The sequence below is a fragment of the Mycena indigotica genome (assembly GCF_014461135.1).
Source record: "Mycena indigotica strain 171206Taipei chromosome Unknown Mind.scaff0014, whole genome shotgun sequence".
Lineage (NCBI taxonomy): Eukaryota > Fungi > Basidiomycota > Agaricomycetes > Agaricales > Mycenaceae > Mycena > Mycena indigotica.
The window spans coordinates 610506-630570 of record NW_023503013.1 but is presented as its reverse complement, the minus strand read 5'-3'; the positions used below and the strand labels follow the sequence as shown (position 1 = coordinate 630570).

The following is a 20065-nucleotide window of genomic DNA, read 5'->3' as shown; positions in this document are numbered from 1 at the left end:
TTCCAACCCGAGACTGACAAGTGAGCGTCATGCACAGGTTTGATTCCCACGGCGCACGGCCACACGGAAAAGGACAATAGACGAGCCAAGTGCGTCACTGTGCAAGACTATGCTCAGCCTATGCAAAAAGAGAAATCCCTGAGCGTACTCTGAGAGTCCTCGGTCAGCGGTGAAAGAACAAGAGCAAGCGTTCGTTTTCAGATCGGCCGCTGCCCGATTTGGAATGCAATCCTGCCCAACAACGCGTGATGATTGACAGAAAAGGCCGGCGCGTGCAACGGCAGTGCGCTTCGCTTGCAATCATGCCTCCTACCACATCCCTCTTTTCCGACCCAACAAAGGTTGGGTCGCCCACGGCGCCGTTTTCCATTAGCGAAACCCGCTTCAGCACTGCGTCGAAGCGCTACCGAGAATCGACCCACCTTATACCAACGCCGCCTGCGGAGAAAAACCGCCCGAAACGATATGTTCGTCGCCACCGGTTTAGACGCCGTCTACCTCGCTAAACGACTGTATAGGACCCACCGTACTTCTGGTTACCAGTTGCAATCGGCACACCCTTGTTAATGTTATGTTTGGGGATTGCTCTCGAAGTCGGGTGCGTGTGGCTACTATCGAATAAAGAACTCGATCTTGACTTTGCCTAGAATTGAGCTCTCTGAGAAGAATGGAGGTATGGCGCGGTCTTCCGTGGTGGCTGGGTACTCAAAACGCCGTCAGGATTCGCCGTCCCCAAGAGAAATGTATTCTCTGTAGTGTCTACCCAATTTTTGTTGGTGCGTTTGCTGGTATTGCACCGGAGGTTAAAACACTAACACATGCACCATGTCTAGGCATTCTTCCCTGGCCTGTATGTCGTGGTTGCCATGCGCTCGCTGTCTTGTCTGACTGTAAGCATTCAGATTCGTGCTTCCGGTTGGCTATCTTTGGAGATCACTGGACTGGATGCTTCGCTGGTTTCAGGTGAGTCGACGCTTGCCTGTCTTGACTAACGCTAAACTTTTATAGCCGTATGTTGTCATGTCAAGAGGGAATGCCACTGCAGAAGAGAGCGTGCTTCTGGACTATGTGCGTGGTCTTTGATCCTTCTATTCATGCATACCGACCAAGTTATTTTAGATTGCCTTGGGACCCACATGGGCCATGTTCCACGCGCTCAAGTATAACCACCGTGTTATTTTCTGGTCCTCTTTCCTTGCGACTACTACGTACCTTTACCAGTCTCTTGCTGGATCTATATTCCAACTTCAAACACGGAGCGAGATCAACAGTACGACTCCATGATGCTGCAAGTTACTTGTGATTTATATGTTTGGCAGACCACGAAGCGCAAAGCATACGATGGCTTGGGCTCGACCCTGATGTCGACCAACTCAACGCTTTCGCTGCTGCTGCTGGAGTAAGTGTCACAGATTGCGATGATCATTGCTGATGGGAATGTAGTATGTCCAAGCAGCGGTTTTCAATGATCTGGGCGACCCGCCATTTGTGACGGGTGGCTGGTCCACCGCTCAGTTCGTTGTATGTGATCATTGACGCTCCCGCTCTATTGTATTCACCCAAACTTCTCGCCTAGTTTCCAACCGACACAGGTTTGAATGGTACCATGACCGTCAATACGACTGGTATCCAAACTAACCCGAACTGTGCCAACCCAGTAAGTGGCGATGATCAAATTTCTATTACTGCTAATCATACTTTAGAATGCTCCGCCGTTGTTCACGCGCACCAACACTACCACGGCTCTCATTTCTTCGACCTCCGTTGACGGATGTGTGGGAAATGTCACGATAGATCCCAGTGTCTCCCAACGACAATATGGTGTCTCCAACGTCCCGAACTGCGGCAATACCGGTACACGCAACGTGACCTTCCAACCTGTGGTGTTTTGGTTCTATCAGAATCTTGATAATAACAACACGCCCCAGCTCAAGACAGTTTTCTGCAATCCATCCATGCAGTTGTTCCAAATCAATGCGAAGGCTGATTTGTCCAGCGGACAGCTCATCGGTGTAACCCCTCTGAATAACTACACGAAACCCACCAATATATCTGGTGACCCAATAAATGGCATTCCTTATAATGCGTAGGTGATGTTTACTTCTGGCGGTCATTTCTGATCGTTTTCGCCAGAGTCATATTTAACCCTTCAAATGACCCATTCATTCAAGCGCGAGCGAACGGCACGCATGTTGGTGTCCCTGGGGCCATATTTCGTTCGGCTCTGCAAACAGGATTACAGGCGACATTTGATTTGCCAAATGGCTTTTTGGATCAGACCAGTAAAATCTATGTAGGTTCAGCCTTTTTCTTTTTCGTGTACATTTCTGATTGTGACATGCAGCGTCAACATCTTGCGGTAACGGCGAAGTCAATCTACTTCGTTAGCCAGAACAGCACCCTTCCTGCCGTCCAGGAGTCGTTAGTGCTCCGATTATGGATTGAGTATGCCTTCTTTTGGCTCTTTCCGAAACAAATTAACCTCGCTCCAGTCCTTTCCCAGGTCACGTCCTCGCATTTTTACTCTTCGGCTCTGGCTTCTTGGGAGTGTTCCTTCATCTTATCCACCACCGACAACGACGGAATATGTATCTCACTGCGCCGCCCGGGACGATTGCTGGAACCGTCGCACTCACTGCCCGGTCTGGATTTGGCGAACTCTTGTTACCGTATGTGTTGTTTTTTGGTTTTAACATGGGACATGTTGATAACAACGAGCAGTTATGACGATATCCCAACGCTGGAGAAGAAACTGGACAGTCTTAGATTCTATTTGGACAAGCGGACTGGTGCTATTCTAGCTGAAGACTATGCTGACGAGGACACCGGATTCCGTGGACCGGACGACGCGATGATGTCGTTGTTGGGAAGAAGAGAGGGCCACCTATCGTCTACTCAAGTTGCTCAGGATGCAGCCTTGGAGATCGCTGAGTTGGATCCCAACTCTGGATATGGGAAACGGATGTCGAGACCCGTTAGTCGGACCCCGTCTGATAGGTGATTTGGGAAGGATCGACATTGACTCTATTTTACACACTGCTGCTGTCTGACCATTTGCTTTCTCGCTTGTTTGCTTTAGTAGTTTTATGGACATTGGAAGACGGACCGTAGCTACAGACTCACCATGTATACCTCGCATTGCATGTCTTTATCTCTTCCATTCTGTGACGACCCTTTGGTCGCTAGCCGACATCAAAATCAAGTGGTGCAACTTTTGTTCCCTACCTCGACCTTCTTCTTTCCAGCTTGCTAGAGTCCGTGCCCCTCTTTGTCGCGTTGCTCATTCTCCTCAACTCATCTTTCTCGTCTAGCATGCGTGAAATCGTCCACCTCCAAACCGGCCAGGTAGGAGCACCCACTCTTTGTCGTAGCCCCATTTGCTGACGACGGGCTCGTTCCTCTCCAGTGTGGCAACCAAATCGGTCAGTCTCCCAACGCGTCCCTGCTCTTCCTTCTCTCTTTCTAACCATCCTCTTTCAGGTGCCAAGTTCTGGGAGGTGCTTTCTGACGAGCACAGTATCGGGGGCGACGGTGTCTACTCGGGCACCAACGACCAGCAGCTCGAGCGCATTTCCGTCTACTACAACGAAGTCGGCGGCAACAAGTATGTACCTCGCGCCGTCCTCATCGACCTCGAGCCCGGCACCATGGATTCCGTCCGCTCGGGCCCATTGGGAACGCTCTTCAGGCCAGACAACTTCGTCTTTGGCCAAAACGGCGCTGGTAACAACTGGGCGAAAGGACGTGAGTATTCACCACATGCCCCTATTCTTCGCACTTGACACTGATTTCTCTCTTTCTTAGACTACACAGAGGGAGCTGAGCTCGTTGACTCTGTGTTGGATGTAGTGCGAAAGGAGGCTGAGGGTACGGACTGCTTGCAAGGTGTGTCTTTGTCTCTTTTGCCGGTAGTATCTTTTCTGACCAAATATGGCCAGGCTTCCAGATCACCCACTCGTTGGGTGGTGGTACCGGCTCTGGAATGGGTACATTGCTCATTTCCAAAGTCCGCGAAGAATACCCTGACCGCATGATGTGCACGTACTCTGTCGTGCCCAGTCCCAAGGTCTCTGATACCGTCGTTGAGGTGAGATCTCTTTTGAGGCAGCTCTGCAAATTCTCATCGCTTTTTGCAGCCCTACAACGCGACTCTGTCGGTTCATCAACTTGTCGAGAACTCGGACGAAACGTTCTGCATCGATAACGAGGCTCTCTATGATATTTGCTTCCGCACACTGAAGCTGTCGACCCCCACATATGGTGACCTCAACCATCTTGTATCGTGTGTGATGTCTGGCATCACCACCTGCTTGCGCTTCCCTGGTCAGCTTAACTCTGACCTTCGCAAGCTTGCGGTCAACATGGGTGAGCCTAGGCTAATTTTTCTTCTGATCTACTTCTAACGCTTCATTAGTGCCCTTCCCCCGTCTACACTTCTTCATGACAGGCTTTGCCCCTCTTACTGCTCGTGGAAGTGCCCAATTCCGCGCAGTTAGTATCCCCGAACTCACCCAGCAAATGTTCGACGCAAAGAACATGATGGCTGCTTCTGACCCCCGACACGGACGCTACCTCACCGTTGCTGCCGTCTTCCGCGGCAAAGTCGCCATGAAGGAGGTGGAAGAGCAGATGCAGAATGTGCAGAGCAAAAACTCGGCATACTTCGTCGAGTGGATTCCCAATAACGTCCTGACTGCCCACTGTGATATTGCGCCGCGGGGATTCAAGATGGCTGTTACGTTCATTGGCAACACGACTTGCATTCAGGAACTGTTCAAGCGTGTTTCGGACCAGTTCACTGCCATGTTCAAGCGCAAGGCCTTCTTGCATTGGTACACACAAGAGGGCATGGACGAGATGGAGGTATGTAGATTTTTGGATTCTCAAAGACGGACTCTTGATTAACGTCTTGTCCAGTTCACGGAAGCCGAATCTAACATGCAAGATCTTGTCGCCGAATATCAGCAATACCAAGATGCAACGTGCGTATCTCCCCCTTTTCCCCCAATGTTTTCGTTCTTAATCGATTGTTCAGCGTCGATGAGGAAGGCGAATACGAGGAGGAGGTTCCTGTTGAGGAGTAAAGCGATAATGCTTTCCAAAAGCGCGCGTCTCGCTGTGCTTTCGGGTGAACGCGCGCAAATCAGCTCACCCCAAACTATCTCCACGCCCACTCTCCTTTCACTGTCCACGATTTTACGTTTACGTCGTCATGTCTACGTGTAGTTCCTGGGTATTGTTATGTGCCTGATGGTGCAGACATACACTGATTAGTATACCTCTCTAACGGATGGAATCTATTTTTTTTCTGGGATGCTACAATTTCCACACAGTTATTGAATTCAATCTGGTTTCGGTACTTGAATTCGTTGGACTCCCGGTTTATAAACACCGATAAGGGTTTTACATAGCATCTTGCGGGACATTGCTCATGCTTGAAGCAAGGCGTTGGATTGAATATTAACTGATACACGGTTCGACTCACCAGCACGCATTCCACGCCATTTGGGGGAATTTGGATGTCCGACGGATCTACATCATGCTCGCCGATGGAGGTCGTCGGCCGGGGAAACGCGTCGTTGATGCCGTGTGCAGGTAGCCCATTATAAATAAAGTCTAAGAAGGACACTCTCTATTAAGGCGCTCTAACAAGTTTCCGACACTGGCTGAAAAGTTCACGCTTAGCATTTGGCAGGGATCTTTCCTTGTCGCCCTTCTTACACTTGTTTCCATCCAGCTCTTCCGGCCCTCGCAAATGGTACATCCAATATCCTCTAGCTACCGGCATTGCCCAGTGCCTCAGAGTGGCCCGTCCACATTTTTACGTCCGTGGTCATAGACGCGCCGCGACCACAAGTGTGGGATGTCTTTGTGGACTTCAAGGCCTATCCAGAATGGTTGGTAAATTTCTTAATTCTCTCAGTCCACAATTGATTTGGCTAACGTTTTTGGCCAGGAATCCGTATTGGCGCGCATGCACTCCCCTCGCCGCTGACAAAACACCACTCCTCGCCGGCGCACCATTGGCTGCTGGCGACCGATTGTCGCTTCGACTCCATATCCCACCCTCGTTGGACGACACAATCCCTACACGGAACATGGTAGAGACCCTTTCAAGCATCAAGAAGGGGTCACATCTGACCTGGGGCGCGAACACGCTGCCGTTGCTGTTCCGAACAGTGAGAGTGTACCGCTTTACCGATCTGGAGGGAGGGAAGAAGACGCAGGTGGACGTTGTGTCGGGTGTGGGCGGAGTATTGGGGCAGCTGATGACGAAGACAATGCAGGACGATTTGGGGAGGTCGATACGGGCGATGAACGAGGCACTCAAGAAGCGCTGTGAAGCCTCTTTTACTCGAAAAGCGGGATCTCAATGAAGCTGCGAAGGCGGCGCATCGCCATGCGCGTCTGGTCCGCCTCCATGTCCTCAAACCATTCGTCCAGGTTTTCTTCTAAGGTGAACTTGATTGTAGGGTGTTGGCTCGCATATTGTACTTGCCGCGTTGGCATACCGTGGCCTCGCTTTCCGAGAATACAAATCTCTTCTATATTGTCGTGCTTCTCCAGGAGGCGCTCGAGGGAGCTAGGTGGGATGAGGCGGTTGACGATGCGGAGCCGTTTGAGGCAAGGAGCAGAAAAAAATTCGAGAAAACCTGTAGGCGCAGGCTCCTCCGTGAACAGATAGTGTGTCAGGGTAAGGCGCTCCAAAGCAGGCAATGTGATCTGTGGTTGGTCGTCCGGTAAAGCTCCCGTGAGCACGAGTTCGCAAACTATGAGCTGAATAGCCTCTTGAAGAATAGGAGTACATTCTTCTGGGGTCGTGCTGATTAGCGCTAACGACGTGAGTTGCTGCCAGGGAAGGAGGACCATATGTTGGTCAAACTCCCAGAGAATGGCCGAGCGGAGTGCGGGAACCTCTGTGATACGTGTGCCCGCGGGAACATCCTGCCCGTCGAGCTCGATGTGGCGGAGGAGGGGCATGGGGAGCAAGAGGGTCGACAACGATTGTGAGTCAACGCGCAGCTGAATTGTCTCCCAACGTGCTTGGTGGGGGCGAAAGTGGTGCAAAAGCGACGACTCGACCGAGTCGAGCATGTTGTTCGTCTGTATGGAGAGCGGCTTCGTCCCGGAGCGCTCCAGCCAGCATGATATCAACGTATCTGGCGCGGAATCCATCGAAATGGAGCACCACAATCCTGGCATTGCAAGTGCAATTTGTCTCCAGAGAGAGCAAACATGGGTCAGCACTGTTGGAGAACCCGGTCCAAACGGCGGCGGAGAGTGGGGCGGAGCGGGAAGGCAATGCTGGAAAATCTCCGCCATTATTTCGTTGGGCAGTGTCAGAATCGGGTATTTGTAGGCGTCCAGACGTTTCTGAAGAGCTTCCTTCTCCGTAACAAGTTGTTGGATTTGTTGGTTGAGGGCCGCAATCCGCGTGCGGTCCGTCGCGCGGCTTTCTTTGGTGGACATGTTGTGGTATTTGTCAAAGAGTGATTGATGCCACAATCGATATCGTTGATGTGTGAGATTAGATAAAAGTTATAGATCGATGGTAAATAAGCCCCGGTCTGAATGCAGCATCTTCGCCTGTCGCAGCTTCCTGCGCTCATAGACATACCCTTCCTTCGCCGCCTCCAGCTGTCTTTGCGACCACTTGTACGCTACAATTGTCACCAGAATGCTTACACCAAGAATGACGTCCTCCACAATGTCTGTGGCCTGCTTGTCTACACCAAGAAGAATCAGCCAACTGGCGGTATAGAAGCAATGTTGCTAACCGGAAACCGCTGGTTTCATGGCATAACCGGTGTACACGAACATCACCCTAATCGGCAGCGATATAACCGCGCCGAGGAGGCAAGTCCAGAAGGAGACGCCGACTGTTGCAAAGACGGATGTTGCATCTGAATGGGTGATAAGAAGAGTGCACACCCACTCCTTGCTGAGGGAATCTTACAATGTGGCGGCATAGCACTGTACCTGATGACAACTATCATCAGGAGCCCCCCTCGACGGACAACATAGGCTAACAAGCCGAAATCCAGGCTCTTCTCTTGGTATTTCTGGATGCGGGACATGCAAGCGTATTTGAAGACGAGAAAGTTGGCAATTTCTCCAAGCATTATACCAACTAGTCTCAATCAATACAACTTGAATGGATGACCGAATGGGGAATCACTCACTTATTGTGATAGCAAAGGCCGGCCCGAGGTCCCAGGTAATCCCAACAATCATAGCAATAACCTCGTGTCCGACGAGTGGGGGAAACGACGCCACAACGAGTAAGACGATGGGGATCAGCGCGCCAGCGGGATGCCTGACAGTTGAGGTTTAATCTCGATATTGGATTAGAAAGAGAAAAAACGCACGCGCGTAGCCAGCTGGTCTCAGGGTTCAAAGCATTGACTACTTTCTTGGAGAACACGGTAACGCAGAGCGTCAATGCGATCAAGGAGGCCCCGACAGTGTATATTGCTGTAGGATAGCAGTCAGTGTTAAGACATTTAGGCTTCAAGACAAAACGGTGACGCATACCAATCTTCTCTTTCAAAGTCCTTTCCCTCTTGAGTCCCTGCAAAAGATTGCATTCTTCTTCGGTAGGACTAGGTGTGCGCGGAGTTCGACTGGCATATAGTGCTCGTGATGGTACCAGCGATTTGGTCTCGACTCGTAGGTCAGGCGCAGCGGTGGAAGCTGAATGTAACGTCGATGTGGAAGGTTGCGGTAAATGAGAAGGCGGGTATTCATTATAATTTGGCGGTGGTATTTCGAGCACCTGAGACATAAAATAAGAAATCCAATGGAAGTCGTGCAAGGAGAGAAGAGAAAGCGGAAGTGAGGACTCACCGCGCAGTCAACCGCTCGCATTTTATATCTGGTGTGCTCCCTTGACCAGTATTGTCTGTCAGTGCAGTTTTCACGAGATGCGCCGCCTCGAGTGGCCCAACCAGGTTTCCATCGAGGTCACCGACGGCCCAACACGTTAGAGAGGCGTAAGCGCAAAGAGTCAGCTCGGGCTCCAGCTCCATGTCTGCCGGACTCGATCTTTCGCCGGGAACGCGAAGACGGATCCGCATATTCTCAACGCAAAGGCTGTTTAGATTGATTGGCTATGGGGATCATGATTATGTGTTGGTTGGTAGTGCAAAATATGAAGCCGCAGACGCACACTGGCAAAAAGACAAGTCCGTCAAAGGTGGATTGAATTTTTTGATGGAAGAGCACAGCTTGGCCCACGTCCGATGCTGTTGCGGAGCCACCAGAGCGCCAGCATCCATAACAAGGGGAGAATTTGTCTGTGTAGAGGTACCATTGTCTGTGAGCGCGTGAGCTTCCAATGGAGGGAGAAAGAGCTGCGACGAGCAATGCGTGACATACGTGACATGACCGTCACGCAATTGTGACACCGTCGTTATCCAAACTACCACTCGTTCGAACCACTGCAAATGCGCACACACTCCGTCCCTTTCCCAGAACACGATGGAAACAGGGCCAGCAACTGAACTCCTCAGTCTCCCATGGTCAGGCCCAGACTTGTCATGCCCAATCCTCCGTCTGCCCAACGAAATGACCGGCCACATCTTCGAACAATACCTTCCGGAATATCCTCTTGCTCCTACTCCCGCTGGCGACGGCTCCCCGACGCTTTTGGGTCACGTGTGTCGCCACTGGCGTGCCATTGCACTTTCGATGCCCACTCTGTGGCGAGCAATACCGATACGGGACGGTGATTCAAAATCGAGTTGGATACCCATATGGCTTAAGCGCGCGGGGAAAATGAACATCTCCTTCCAAGCACAAGAGGTTGACTTCGATTATTGCACAATACACAAATCAGTCATGGAGCAACTCATCCAAGAGCGGGGTCGAGTGGAACACCTCTACTTTTTATTCGAAACTCGCAGCCAACTCGAAGCCCTGATGCGGAATCCATTTCCTGCTCTACTCTCCCTAGAGCTGCGATCATTTGTGCCAATCAGAGGCCACGAAAATCTCTCTCATCTTCATGCACCGCTACTCCGTTCGACGATTTTATGGGATGAACCACACTTCGCTTCTGCATCTTTCCTCGTGGCTGTCCCGTGGCATCAGCTGACGGTACTGGCGCTGGTATGTAGGCCACTGAAAGATTGCACACCTATCCTCCAAAAAACGCCAAACCTTGTTTACTGCGAGCTATCTTTGATATCCGGTCTCTGGGAAGATTCAGAGCATGCCAATGACTCCGATATTCATCTGCCGCATCTTCAACACCTCATTCTGACTGTCTTTCGATCTGACCATTTCCCATTATGTAATTTTCTCGGCTCTTTCGTGACTCCATCTCTTCGCCAATTGAAAGTCGCACAAGACTTCCTTGAACCCGATGCAGTTAGCACAATAAACTCTTTCATCGACAAGTCGGGTTGCAAGCTTGACGAACTTTGCATTCTCGGTTCGACTAGCACTTCATCAGAACAGGAAAAGAACCCTTGGTCCCAATCTATACAAAGCGTCACCTTGGATTCGCGCAATCATTCCTCAGGCTGGACTGATGATGCAATTGCAGACGGGCCACGGCGATTGGTCATATCTCGGGGTTGGTTTTGACCACACCCCTAGCTGGTAAGCCGTTTACATCATGATGGTCATTATCCTTGGGACATTGCTGATTTTTTGTCAGCATTTCAACTCCATGCTGAAACGGGGCCAGTGAAGGCTTAGACGGAACACATTCATCATGCTATCAGAGAGCACTTCAAGCAAACTCCAAGTACTTAAGTATACGAACCGACTTTAGTTACTTTACCAGTAGTTTCAAGTTCTAACTTCTCAGTCACTGGCAAGTTGCCGGATCAATGTGTACAGTGTCTCAGTGGATGGTACAATCTGGCAAGTACGGTTACTGAAGTCGAATAACGATGTAACTGGCTGGCCGTGACTGTTGTGACACGCAGTTTTATAGGGAACGGCGACGAGCTCAAAATTGAACTACCACTGCCGGCATCCTTGCGCAGTCACTCTTTGCGAATCCTTCCCAATACGCCACAATGAAGAAGCCAACCCCTGAATTGACCGCGTCTGCGGCCCGGAGACGACGACGTGGATTCTACCCAGTTCTCACTCTCCCGAACGAAATAACCAGCTACATCTTCCAACTGTACCTGCCGGAGTATCCCGAGGCCCCTCCTCCCAGCGGGTATGGCTCTCCGACGCTATTGAGCCACGTCTGCCACCATTGGCGTGCCGTCGCACTTTCGATGTGGAGTTTATGGCGCGCGATCCCGATCCGCTCGGGGAGGTCGGGTTGGATACCCGAATGGCTGGAGCGCTCTGGTGAATGCTGTCTTTCGGTCCAATCCCCCCACCTTTCCGCGGGAGCGCACAGGTTGGCCGTGCCGCACATCACGCGGCCCAGGCAGCGAAACCGCTTGGAGTACTTGCACCTCGTAGCCGGCAAATCTCAACTCCCGGCACGCGTCACCTGGCCGGAGCTCAAACACCTCGAATTGCATCTTCAGCCCGAACGTGAGCGCTCTGCCAGTGGAAGCGTGAAAATCCTGCACATCGACGCGCCTCTCCTGCGTTCCGCGATCCTATGGGACTTGGATTACTATACCCCCAGCCTCGTCCTTCCGTGGCAGCAGCTTACGGCACTCACACTGGTCTGCAAGGAGCGGCATGTGTCCCCGTCGGTCCTTCACCAGACCCCTAATCTGATTTACTGTGAACTGTCTCTGGACATACGACCCAGATCTGTACAGCCCGATATCAATCTGCCGCGTCTCCAACAGCTTATCTTGAGTGTCTACGAAATGACGATCTACGACATGTGGGCCTCCGAGTGGGACTTTGCGAGTCCTGATGAACTGTACTTCCTCCCCTCCTTCGTCGCGCCCGCCCTCCGACGCTTGACAGTCAGCCATGTCCTCCTCGGGCCCGACCCGGTCAATCACGTCAACGCTTTTGTCGACAAATCGGGGTGCGAGCTCGACAAACTGTGCATAATCGGCCCACACAGCGCATCTTTGGAAGTAGCGGCGCTTGGGCGCCCTCTATATTGCACATTTCATTCGACTTGGATTACAGAAGCCGCGAGTGGAACGGGGTCGAAAGCGCAGACGTGTCGCGGAGGGCGATCTATCAGCGGCTGCTGGCCTAGTGTCCCAGTCCCCAAGCTGGGTTGGCGCTGTAGGTATTATTTATTGTTGCTACAAATGTTTCAGTTTGGTCGTTTTTAACCGAAGGGAAAGCAGGCAGTGGCCGACCAATAGTCCATCTCCACCAGCAGTTGTAACGCGACGTCGGAAAGGGCGGCGTCAAGCTCTAATTCACGCTCCGTTGGCCGTTGTGCGATGCGCTCGATCGCTGGTCTCAGGGGTTCTCGTAGACCACGGGGTATTTTGGTTGCAACGAATCGGAGCAGAGCGCCTGCCCACATCCCGTCCTCGTCTTCTTCGGCGTCCCGCAGCGCACCCAATACGCCCTCCACCGCGAGACCCGGGAATCGTTCGAGCTGCGACGGGCTGCCGTGTGTCGTGAGCCAGTAGTTCTCGGCGGGGAAGTGCAGCCAGTAAATCAGGCCCGGGATAAATGGCCGCTGATTTCCTCTGCGGAGCGGACGCCGTCCTGGATGCTCCTTATCGCCATGATGTCGGTCTTGTGCTGGGGCACGTGCGGCGGCGCGTCGAGGTACCGGACGATCCCCTCCGCCGCGGCGCTTATCCAGTCGAACATCCCGCCGATCGGCGCATCAGTCAGGTGCGTCAGCGCAGCGCGAAAGTACTCGATGCGTTCGCGCGGAAGATGCATGAGCACCTCGAACAGGAGGAACGCGACCCTGTTGAGTTCGGCCTCCGTATAAGAGGAATACGGGATGGCGATGATTACACGCTGGATTGTAGCAGAGAGCGGCCCGTCCCGGTTGTTGAGCCTATTTTCCTGCTCGAGAAGCTCGAGGATGTAAACAGCTTTATTGCTGCATATGCCCACTGGACCCTCGGGTTCCAGAGGCAGCATCGGCAGCAATTCAGACAGCTCCAAAGAGGACAGTGAAAACAAGTCTTCGGTGGACATGGGGAAAACTTTCAAGGAAGTACATTCTTATGTCATCACGGTCACACGGTCACATGACGTTGACACTCTCAAAATTTGACGCTCACTCGGCAAAGCTCAAGGAGGGGCCTCACCTGGAATCGACTCGACCTTGGACTCTGCCGATGAGCCCACGGTCCACTCACAACGGGATGGAGACAAAACAGCAATTCGTTGGAATTCCGAGTCAATTTTCAACTTGAAAATCATTCTGCATCGTGGCACCCGCCCAAGTTCAGACGGACTTCCGAACCGGATGCACAGCCCTGGAGGGATTGTCATTCAGCTGACGCACATTCGCGTCAATTAGCGCCTAATCTCGCAAGTTCCCCCTCTTCGGCCGGCCGGAGAGACGCGTCGCTGATGCCGTGGATGTCTGAAATGCGCAGAGTATGGTATAAAGCTTTGGGCCGCTCTCCTCTGGCAGAACCATCATACTCTGGCGAGTCTGCGCACTTACCTGCTGCTCTTCCTCCTTGCGCTCCTCGCCATCCCATTCCACACTGGCATGAGCACTCCAGCTGCATCATTCGCCCTCCCTGTTGCGTCCGAGTGGCCGACGTACATCTCCAGGTCCGTCGTCATCGACGCGCCGCGCGAAAAGGTCTGGAGCGTGTTTACCGACTTCAAGGCCTACCCCGAATGGTGCGTATCCCTCCTTTCAAGTAACTTCTCACTTGCCAACTGCTTTGATTCCAATAGGAACCCATACTGGCGCGAATGCACGCTACTTGACGAGCACAAGCGGCCGCTCGGGGCGGGGACGCCCGTCGCCGCCGGCCACCGGCTGTCACTGAAGCTGCACATCCCGCCGACGATGGACGACACTGTCGGCACGCACGACATGGTCGAGGCGCTCTCGCACGTCGAGGCGGGGGCGCATCTCGTGTGGACCGTTTCGTGGGGGTTCCTGCTGCGCTCCGTGCGGCTGCACCATTTCGCCGACGTCGAGGGGGAGGCGGGAGCGGGCCGGAAGACCGAGGTGGTGGTGGTTTCGGCGATCGGCGGCCTGGCGGGCCGGATGATGCCGAAGGGCATGCTGGCGGATTTGACTATGTCGATAGAGGCTATGAACGCGGCGCTCAAAAAACGGTGCGAGGCGATGTAGCGTGGTTGGTAGTTATACGTCGGATATTCAGGCTTCACCATTGCAATGGGCTGAAACACTCATAGAATTATCGAAGGTTCAAGTCTAATAATACATGTTCACCTGTCCTCTATTCTTCGTCGTCAGCATCAACCGACTCCAAGTCATCGTCGTCAACATCGGCGAGCAAATCATCCTCGTGGACAGAGGCAATCGAGGCATCCCCGTCAACACCCGCAGGCACGTCATCTTCGTGGCCATCCTCGAGCATCTCCTCTTCCCTCGCAACGGCGCGTGCAAGCGCCACGACCGCAGCTACCGCACACGATTAATATTCGTCATCTGGGCCAAGCACCGCAGTCGCCGAATACGCACCTCTATTTCCCCTGCGCGCGCTCGCCTGGACGAGGCCGAAATCGGGGCTGCCTCTCTTGCCTTTGCCGCCCTGTGTGACGACGGCACACGAGCCAAATCCTCGTGTGGACTTGACGGACTGCGGAACCTAAGGTGAGCCGAGCAGTATCTGGATGGGACCGGGCCACTCACCACCAGACACCGGTTCTTCTTCGCGCCGCCCGTGCATTTCGTGCCCGGAGGGAGCTTGAACACGACCGTGTCCACATCGCCGACCTTGGGCTTCTACAACAACTTCCGTCAGCCTCCTTCGACAATTACAAACACGCAGCGGGAACACTTACAGGGTTGCCGTTCTTGGTGACCGTCCCCGCGACGAAGTTCTTCCCCTTCCCGTCCGCGTTGACGCGCACGGCGACCTGCAGCGAGCCGTCCGCGCCGGGGTTGAACGCCTTCATCTTGATCGTGACCGAGCCGTCGGCCGCGGCGGCGACGGCCGGCGAGGAGTCGAGGTTCTTCGCGATGTTGATCTTGCCGCACGGGTTGGCGTTGCTGGGCCGCTGCACGTCCGAGCGCTGGCCCGTGCCCTGGATGCCGAGCGCGGGTCTGGAAATTGCGTCAGAGGCGCGGAGAACTTGGGAGTGGAGACGGACATGGAAATCGCATGTGCAGACGCGCTGGCGGAAAAGGCCAGGAGCACGGTTGCGACCGTCAAAAGAGAGTTGTTCGTCGAGAACTTCATGTTGCGATGAAAAAGCCTGGTCAAAACAGGAGACGAAGAGGAAGAGTAAAAAAGACAAGTGTTAGAAGTGGGAAAAGGGAGAGCGCTGCTGAGGATCCCGCCGACAATCCGCTCGCTTTTATCCCTGCCAGGCTAATTGAGTCGAGGAGGGTGACCGTGGCGGTCTGCGAGACCGTTGCCCCAACGCCGCGTTGAATGGCAGTGTTCGGTTTTAACTTTTGATGACATCATGTCGCCTCGATTTTTTCAATGGAGCCCGGCCGACACGGTGTCGGGAAATTGCAGAACGGAGATTCGCGGCGTTGGCCCAGGATGCTGGAGCCGGCGATGATCGGGGTTTGATCCTCCTTGAAAGCTTAGAGTCCGTTCGGATGGACTTCAAACGCGAGTTTGAGTTTCGAGTTTGATGTAGAACACGAGTTTGATCGTAGATGTCGGTGTCAATGTCAAGTGATTTGGGCTTGATCAGCGAGTAGATTAGAGCATGATAACATTCCTCTTGCCTTTTGCCATGCCCCCACCTACACAGGAGATTATTCTCCACCAGCTACAGTTGTGGATGACTAGTTCTGCACTAGTTATCCAAATTGTTGCCCTTGTCTCACTGCTATACCAGAGCAATGACTATTGGACCCAGCCTTATCATACTTCAGCACTTACAGGGAAGATGTGGGTTGATGAACTCATTAGAGGCCATCCAGAGCGCATATACAATGAGCTGGGTGTCCATCTCCATGTATTTGCAGCCTTGATTGTAGAGCTCCGGAGCATTGGACAAACTGATAGCAAATATGTTACTCTGGAGGAGCAGCTAGCAATTTTTCTATACAGTGTACGAACAGGACTAGGTTGCCGACATGTTGGTGAACGCTTTCAATACTCCAATGAAACCATAACAAAGTCAGCTCTTATTTTTCTATTACTGATATCATATTTAAAAATATAGATTTATGCGGAAAATGACTTTTATTTTTTCAGGAGCAGAATTCTATAACAAATTTGTGACACTGCCAACTGCTCATGATCCTCCTGCCAACTATCTCAGAAATAATCTCAAGTTTTGGCCATTCTTCAAAAATTGTCTAGGTGCTCTTGATGGCTCTCATATTGCTTGTACTTCCAGAGCAGAAGATCGTGGAAATACACGCAACCGGAAAGGGTTCCTGTCTCAGAATATCCTTGCAGTGTGTAGCTTTGGACTACGGTTCATTTATATTCTTTCTGGCTGGGAAGGATCAGTAACTGATGCATTTCTATATGCTGATGCACGTATGAAGGACTTTCCTATTCCAGATGGATTCTTCTATCTAGGTGATGCAGGTTTTGCACTAAGTGCTAGTGTCTTGACACCTTACCGTAATATACGTTATCATCTACGTGAATGGGCAAAGGGAAATCAACGACCACAGAATAAACAAGAGCTTTTTAACTTGCGTCATGCTCAAGCTCGTAATGTTATTGAACGTATTTTTGGTGTTATCAAGAAGCGGTGGCGGATCCTTGTTGTGCCTCCTGCATATAATATGGGAATACAAGCCCGTATTCCAGCGGCATTGGCTGCATTACATAACTTTATCCTGGCAAATGATCCAGAAGAGCATGTGGATGAAAAGGTTTGGGACCCATCACCTGGCAGCAGTGTTGATCCAGACTTGGTCTCAGCTCTGCGTTTGGAAGGAGAACTTGCAACTGGCCGGCATACTGAGGATGATCTCTATGCAGGAGAGACTCTTCGTGACCAGATTGCTGACGCAATGTGGAGTGATTATCAGTGTGTACTCCAAGAACGTGAAGAGCAAGGGATTGAAGCAGATGAAGAGCTATCAGATCAAGAGCAAGAACAAGAGTATAATGAGGAGGAGGCAGATAATAGTGAAGATGATGAAATTATGAACTAAAATAGTAGTCTATATATGAATAGCTACGAACAGAAATATTTATTAAAAAGTGTTATTAAAAGTATTGTCAAAATCATCAGGGCAGATGGTCCAGTAGTCCTCACTATACCCAAGTTGCTCACAAACCCAACCTTTGCGCTCCTCCACCGATTGCTCAGCATATGACTGATATTCGTCTGCAACTTTTTCGTTCCGCAACAGCTTGCTAAGCTGACGTCGATCGCTCCGGGAAAAGCCAACGTTCAGCATGGACCAGGTCATTTGCTGATTTACGTCGCTCTGGACTTGCGTTCTTGTTTGAGTTCTGTAAAGCCAATGTAAGTTCACGGGTTGAATTAACCATCTTGTCACCAAAATTATCAAGCGAGGCAGCCAATACTCGTTCTCCACTATCTGCCATCGCTTTGGATTTCTTTCGTCCTGTGTTCAAAGATGCAGAGGAAGCAGGTCGTTTGAGAGAAGGGGCTGGGGTAGATGGTATAGCCGTACTAGACCGGGATGATGGAGCTGGCTGGGATGGATCTGAGTCGAGATTGGGCTGAGTAAGCTCGTCTTCAGACGGCAATGACAAGCCATCAGCAATGTCCCAGCGGCTTGGACTGCCTGGGTCGAGGTCGGGTTGTGACTGAGGCTCCATGTCTCCAAGAGGCATTTCGACGCCCTGCAGACCGATGCGTGGGCGGAATGAAGTATCACCCTTTGGCTTTGTCGGGTCGAGCTTTTCGAAGGTGGTATATGGCAGCCACCCCCGGTTGCGGAAGGGCTCGCAGTCGGGATTACCAGCCACGATATTACGCCAGACGGCATCTTCCTCGGGTGTGGTGATATTTGCGCCAAGAAGGTCATCATAACTGATGCCTGAACGGGACTTGAGGTATTTGACTGCTTTATAAATCTTGAATAGCTACAGGAAGTCAGCAAACTGTAAGGGCAACCCCGGAGGCCTGAGATCAAGGTCCTAGCAGGGGAGGATCCAAAGAGAAGAAACTCTAAGGGTCCGCCTGCTAGGTAGCGGAACTATATACTGCGCTCTTGACGCGCCAAGGTTGATCGTTGCTCCGTGCAGTATGCCTGCCGCCATGTCGCAGGCCAGGTCCCAGGGGGATCGCCAGGCGGGGGCGGCGATGCGCCTGACAGAGGCGGTGATGCGATCGCCGGAGTCGGAACCGAGTCGGACCGGAATCGGAATCGTCTCCGAGGGGCCGAAAGGGAGGTTCCCCTGACATCACCCCCCTTTGAATGCGGTGTCCCGACGCATAGACCGGAATGGAATCGAGTCGAAGGTTGCAGAGGCGATGTGCCGTGGTTTGCCAGGGTACTTACGATAGAACTCCGCGATTTTCTCCGGGCGAAGACGCGGTCGAAGCGGACCCACTGGTCGTGCGACGCGTCGTAGCCTTTCCATCTGACGGTAATTCAGCCGTTTATACCTCACCCCTGCGTCCAGGATTTCCTCTACTTCCCACTCCGGGACTCCGTCCTCGAGGTCCGGAGGGGGCTGGTCGTAGCCGGGGCGTCCGTCGAAGGGGGTCGTCTTGGGTGAGCTCGAGCTTGACGACGGGGAAGACCGGGTGGAGCTTCGAGTAGCGCGGAGGGAGGTCGAGCTTGTAGGCACCTTTGCTGATCTCCGCGACTATCTTGAACGGTCCGAGGCGGCGGTGGGAGAACTTCTCCGAGGGGCGAGTCGTCCTGATGTCAGAGGCATCCAGCCAAACACGGTCGCCAACCTTAAACTCCGGAGACGGAGTGCGTCTCCGGTCGTAGTAGCGCTTGTACTCCTCTTTGGCCTTAGTGAGCGGCCTTGGCTTCGGCAACACCAGTGGCAATCCGGTCGCGGAACTCGTTCACGGACTCCATAGCGGAACGGACTCCGGGTTCGAAGCCCATGCGCGGGAGTCGTCCCGTGTCCGTCATGAAGGGGACTTGTTGCGTAGAGGAGTGAACGTGGTTGTTGTAGGCGAACTCCGCGGCCGGAATCAGCTCATCCCAGTCGTCCCTGCTGATAGTTGGTAAAGATCAGCAGGTACTGCTCCAGCTCCTGGTTGACGCGCTCTGTCTGACCATCTGTCTGCGGGTGGTACGCGGTGGACGTGGCAGGCTTGATGCCGATTAGACGCCAGAGTTCTCGGGTGAAGTCCGCGATGAACTGCGAGCCGCGGTCGGAGACGTACTTCTCCGGAGTCCCGTGATGGCGCCAGACATTCCGGTAGTAGAGGCGAGCCGCCCCTACTGCGTCGACCGTGGTGTGACACTCCGAGAAGTGGGCACGCTTCCCAAGGGTGTCGACGACGACCACCATGATCGCGTCGTACCCATGGGCCTCTGGAAGCTCGACGATGAAGTCGACGGAGACGGTATGCCAACGCTCTGGGGGCGTTTCCGTCGGGTGCAGCTCTCCGTGGGGCAGTCTCCGGAGTGCTTTGGTGCGACAGCACAAGTCACAGGTCGCGACGTACCGGCCAATATGGCGAGACATCTGAGGCCACCAGTAGTTCCGGGAGACCAACTCCAAGGTCTTGAAGCGACCAGCGTGTCCGGCAACTCGAGTGTCGTGGCAGAGCTCGATGATGCGTCTCCGGAGGTCCTTATCCTTAGGTACGACAATCTTCCCACGAAAGTGAAGAAGACCACCGGAGACAGCCCACTCGTCGGAGCGCGAGGAGCGGGGGCCTCGAGCTTGACCTTGGACCTTTAGGAGTTGCCGGGCCGCTAGTGCGACGGGCTCCTCTAAGTCAGGCTCACCGGAGAGGGCATCACAGATGTCGCGAAGGAGTTCAGAACCAGGGCCGGAAACGGAAACACCTTCGAGAGCGCGGACATGGAAGAGTTCGGGCCGCAGAAGGACGACATCGGAGTTGTCGGAATCGATTCCGTGGTCGGGTCTCCGAGAGAGGGCGTCAGGTCGGCCCA

The 20065-nt window shown here is 52.9% G+C and overlaps 6 protein-coding genes across 6 annotated transcripts; 3 read left to right on the top strand and 3 right to left on the bottom strand.

Moving 5' to 3' along the window:
* Positions 1-302: 302 nt before the first annotated feature.
* On the top strand, positions 303-5084 carry MIND_01304800 (uncharacterized protein; the record flags this gene model as incomplete). The annotated part of the gene is made up of 25 exons (XM_037369507.1): positions 303-467; positions 519-598; positions 648-673; positions 721-776; positions 834-850; positions 903-963; positions 1009-1068; positions 1120-1270; positions 1320-1399; positions 1444-1521; positions 1577-1657; positions 1704-2086; positions 2134-2293; positions 2345-2445; positions 2493-2669; positions 2722-2974; positions 3187-3345; positions 3407-3422; positions 3481-3744; positions 3805-3885; positions 3939-4087; positions 4137-4365; positions 4415-4863; positions 4918-4982; positions 5036-5084. 25 exons carry the CDS (start codon positions 303-305, stop codon positions 5082-5084), a joined length of 3390 nt encoding a protein of 1129 aa, XP_037214005.1.
* Positions 5085-6351: 1267 nt separating this feature from the next.
* On the bottom strand, positions 6352-7470 carry MIND_01304700 (F-box domain-containing protein; the record flags this gene model as incomplete). The annotated part of the gene is made up of 1 exon (XM_037369506.1): positions 6352-7470. The coding sequence occupies one exon, from the start codon at positions 7468-7470 to the stop codon at positions 6352-6354; it is 1119 nt and encodes a 372-aa protein (XP_037214004.1).
* Positions 7471-7539: 69 nt separating this feature from the next.
* MIND_01304600 (uncharacterized protein) lies at positions 7540-8868 on the bottom strand (the record flags this gene model as incomplete). Its single annotated transcript, XM_037369505.1, has 7 exons — positions 7540-7727; positions 7779-7904; positions 7958-8131; positions 8184-8317; positions 8370-8475; positions 8536-8776; positions 8848-8868. The coding sequence occupies 7 exons, from the start codon at positions 8866-8868 to the stop codon at positions 7540-7542; spliced, it is 990 nt and encodes a 329-aa protein (XP_037214003.1).
* A 612-nt stretch (positions 8869-9480) lies between these two features.
* On the top strand, positions 9481-10590 carry MIND_01304500 (F-box domain-containing protein; the record flags this gene model as incomplete). The annotated part of the gene is made up of 1 exon (XM_037369504.1): positions 9481-10590. One exon carries the CDS (start codon positions 9481-9483, stop codon positions 10588-10590), a length of 1110 nt encoding a protein of 369 aa, XP_037214002.1.
* A 2992-nt stretch (positions 10591-13582) lies between these two features.
* MIND_01304400 (uncharacterized protein) lies at positions 13583-14182 on the top strand (the record flags this gene model as incomplete). Its single annotated transcript, XM_037369503.1, has 2 exons — positions 13583-13719; positions 13777-14182. The coding sequence occupies 2 exons, from the start codon at positions 13583-13585 to the stop codon at positions 14180-14182; spliced, it is 543 nt and encodes a 180-aa protein (XP_037214001.1).
* A 109-nt stretch (positions 14183-14291) lies between these two features.
* On the bottom strand, positions 14292-15257 carry MIND_01304300 (uncharacterized protein; the record flags this gene model as incomplete). Its single annotated transcript, XM_037369502.1, has 5 exons — positions 14292-14476; positions 14537-14654; positions 14708-14800; positions 14860-15121; positions 15169-15257. The coding sequence occupies 5 exons, from the start codon at positions 15255-15257 to the stop codon at positions 14292-14294; spliced, it is 747 nt and encodes a 248-aa protein (XP_037214000.1).
* Positions 15258-20065: the final 4808 nt, after the last annotated feature.